At 37.9% G+C, this 4258-nt stretch overlaps 1 protein-coding gene across 1 annotated transcript; it reads right to left on the reverse strand.

Moving 5' to 3' along the window:
* Positions 1-357: 357 nt before the first annotated feature.
* LOC147663524 (olfactory receptor 56A4-like) lies at positions 358-1314 on the reverse strand. The gene has a single exon (XM_086950389.1). It carries the CDS (start codon positions 1312-1314, stop codon positions 358-360), a length of 957 nt encoding a protein of 318 aa, XP_086806515.1.
* Between the last annotated feature and the right edge of the window lie 2944 nt (positions 1315-4258).

Raw genomic sequence — 4258 nt, forward strand, 5'->3', positions numbered from 1 at the left:
AAGCAATACTTTGGGTAGAGCCAATAGTCAAACCTGTCATGATAGGAAACAGAGTATGTAGCTGGATGGTACAAAAGATGTATAATCATTCAATATTTGAAATAGGCAGTCATATGATTATCCATCACTTACACAACTCATAAGGCTTCACCACCAATGATCTTTCTGTACAGTGGGTGTCAGTTCATGTATGTCCAACTAAGCTGATGTATTTGAATATTCTTTGAACATTTGAACTGAAACATGAATGAACTGGTTGCTTCATCCAGGTACCTTTAAGACAAGAGACACCAGCAGACACTTGTGATATCATATCACGGAACATCTCATACTGCCAATGAAACTGTCAGTATTTGTCTATATGCAGTCACGCTGCTGTCTTGATTTTGCTACAAGCTTTTTCATTGCCTGGCGGATATCTTGGGTCCTGATGCCATACACCAGTGGGTTTAAAGCTGGAAAGATAATGTACCGCAGCATGGCAAGCAGAATTTGGACTGAGCGCTGAATTATCTTAAACCTGCTTGCTATAGATGTAATGACAACTACGCAATAAACAATACCTGTCACAATGATGTGAGAGCTGCAAGTGCTGAAGGCCTTGTATGCTGACTTAGATGACCCCAGCCTTAACACTGCATTGATTATCATGGTATAAGAGAACGTCAATATCATTGTGAGAATGCCCAAGACTAAGCAGACCACAACCAAAGCATATGTGTAGTTCACACTAGTGTTGCCACATGCAATCTCTGCCAGAGCTAGACTCTCACAGAAGCAGTGGGACACAGTGTTCCCAGAACAGAACTGCAGCCTCTTAACTAGGAAAGGGAATGGCAGGTAGATAATCACAGTACCTACAAGCAGTAAGGTGATTGCTTGCAATGCCCATTGATTGGTGATGATGGAGGAGTATCGTAATGGCTTGCAAATTGCAATGTAGCGATCATAAGCCAGAAACATTAAAATTGATGATTCCATCCCTTGGCAAAAGTATGCCAAGAAGGTTTGGCTATAGCAGCTAGTTGAGCTAATGGCCACTTGCCTAAACCACAGGATGGTCAGAGCTTTAGGCGAAATTGAGAAGGATAGAATCAGATCCACTTTAGCAAGCACACAGAGGAAGAAGTACATTGGATGGTGGAGACTCGACGATAAGTAGATAGTTGCTATAAGAGTGATGTTAGCTAAGAGAGTTAAAATGAACAGAAGAGCCAATGGGATGGAAAGCCAGTGTTGCCAACTCTGTATGCCTGGGAAGCAGATTAATTCAAATTCAGAGACAGATGTGGAGGTGATGTTTGTTTTGTCCATGAAGAAGTAGAATTATTAATCTTCCTCCTAGAAGAAAATAGGAAAAATACATCCATCAGTATAAAAGAAACTAAACTAGAGAACCTTTTGAGATACTGTGATATCTCTGGATGACACAACAATGAGACCAGTACAGTGACTACAACAAAGCAGAATTCCCATGTCTTGCACAAATATTTACCTTACAATTCATATTCAATTATACCTTAAAGAGAGGTGGATGGGTGACTGCTGCATTAACTGAGGCACTTGCAAGCATGAAAATCAGTTCTAAAATGGCTTGAGGGCTCTACTGTCCTCTGTACAAACACCATTTTGGGGGCATTTGAAAATGACAAAGACTCATAAGTGTTTCAGGGGCACAGTAAAACGCACAGAGGACAAGACCGAGTGATCAATCCTTGTGCGCATTGTTCTTTCATTTACAACATTTCATTCTGCTGCATTGTAAATTGCAAAACTCCTGCTGTAAGTGTAATTCATTTCAAAGTAAGTTTTGCAGATCTGTATGCCGCATGTTATGGGCCTGGGTTTTAATTTCACACAGAGCTACAAACTAAATCATGTGCCTCTTTTACAGTGGTGTATTGGGGTATGTGATGTGTCATGGAGTTTGGGTTCATGCACGACCTGCCATTATGTCTTGCCTATGTTTGACTGTGATGTCATACATAGCTATAATTGTTTTTACTGTATGATCAATTGAATTATAATTCATATGCTTGTATTGGTATTATTTTATTGTTTGTATGTGGTATATTTTAAGGAACCCCGATTGTACAAATATGTTTTTTAAGCAGTTTTCTTTTTATGTATTGTTCTTTATGTTGCACTTTTATGGCTTTGGTTAGCCGAATAAAGTGGTTTGATTGATTGATTGACTGTGATGTGCCTCTTGAGGCAGTCCCATGACCATTACTACTGTGCATAGTTATGTCATGTCAGCATGTTTGTGTCTCGCTTTCTTTGGACAATTGGAATATGACCAGGAATGTGGACTGCCGATACTTTGTTTTCAGGGAACTGTCCTGATGGCCAATAAAGGAGATTGTTGTTGTTGATGCTCCAATTAAAGAATTACAGGGCTGATACGCCAGATTGGGGCTGTCTGAGTCTTCATAAGACTGTAAGACTAAACCCAAAGACCAATGATTAAAACCTTCACAAAAGATTAATCCAAAATTAAAACCAGAAAGGCTTAATGAAAAAAGACATCATTTCAGAGAGCGAAAAGCAATGAGTTGCTTAAATTATAGGGAATCAGCATAACTAGTCAAAATCAAACAATACAAGAGGAGCAACTTGAAGTCAATCTACAAAGTAAGCAAACAAATAGAAGTAAATTATAGTTCATAAAAATGACTGACATAGAGTCTCCCTCAAATAGAAAATTAGACAAAGTCTAAGTATATCTACAACGGCATAAGTGTGGAGTGTACTCAGTAAGCAAGTTCAAAAAGCTTTAAGCATAATGTGACTAAACAGAAAGCTAGAGATTGCTCCCTAACAAGTAAGTCAAATGACTAAGCATAGATCAAAGAAAAGAATTGCATTGAATCTTCTTTCTAACCAAGTTAAAAAAAAAGCTCTGGCACATATTCAAAATACAGCATGGTTTGTAGGGTTTTTAGATTGAAAAACCCCATGGTGGACATGGTGTGAAAATGCAAAATAGGGCTGGATTAACAAAAATACATGTAAAAGTAGCAATCATTATTCAGATTCTCATGATGCGTGAAATAAAAGGCTTATAAGATTTCCTACTTAGCTGAATATTAATAAAACATTAATTTAAAAAGACTACAGGAGACAACTGTGCATTTCATAACAAAAGAATCAAATAACACATTTAAGCGAATAAATGGCTCACACAAGGGCCTCAAACAAAAGACCTTGACATTTTTACAGAAACAAATACATGTTCCTGCTAGTTGCTCTGCAGCAGTTGATAAACTCCTGTCGAAGTTTATTTGGAATGATAAAAACCCTACAACCTGGTATATACTACCAGTAATTTAAAGAAGCTAAGAATAATGGAACTGTTAGATTTCTCGAACTATTATTTTTTGTTTTTGGTTGCTGCTGGTACGCTATGGATACAGGATAATAGATCTGTAATGTAGTCTCAATGGCACTCTGTGGGAAGAAATCTGGTCAGTCCCCTTCCTTAATATCCCTTAGTTTTTGTTTCTTATAACACTTGAATTCTTACTTCTCATATTATTCGCAGCACAGAACTAAACTTTTTACAGTTTGGTTATTTATTTTATACTAATATTGTGTGTAGTATATAGGAATCAGTGTGTGGAAGACATTGTGTTGCAAAACCGTTATCTTGCTTTCGCAACGTTGATGAGAAGATTCATGCAACGGCCCATTTACGGCACTAAGGTTGGATGATCGTGTGTGTTGACATTATTTTCTGATACCTATATATATTTAGCCGAATAGACAAAGCTATATTTTCTGCCAAGACTTTGCATTGTAACACGCCAAGGCATGCAGATCAATGAAGATGCTCAGCTTATATCATGTTTACCTGAGCAAGCCTAAGATTAGTCTGAGGGCATCAGGTGGATGGATGGTCAGCAGGGTCACCAGCAGGATAGACAAGCAGAAAGTCTGCTCATTTAGCTTCTAGGGTAAATAAGAATTATAATGCCCTTAAATTACCCTCCTTGCTAAAGGAATTTTCTAAATGGAATGAAGACCTATGGTTTGATCTCTCCTGAAAGAGTTGTCAAAATATGTGTTAGACCTGGCCCTCTGTGTAGGGTCACCCCTAAACCTTTTCCCTTAACCTCCACATTTTTGCTGAACTTATTTTTGTTGGCATTAGGACTTTATGTACTTTTCCACTGATATCCAGTGCTAAAGTGCTTGTGCTCACTCTCCTAAAACATGGTTAAATTGGCTTATAACCAAATGGCATATTTAATTTACT

The sequence above is a fragment of the Lissotriton vulgaris genome, unplaced genomic scaffold (assembly GCF_964263255.1).
Source record: "Lissotriton vulgaris unplaced genomic scaffold, aLisVul1.2 SCAFFOLD_6592, whole genome shotgun sequence".
Taxonomy (NCBI): domain Eukaryota; kingdom Metazoa; phylum Chordata; class Amphibia; order Caudata; family Salamandridae; genus Lissotriton; species Lissotriton vulgaris.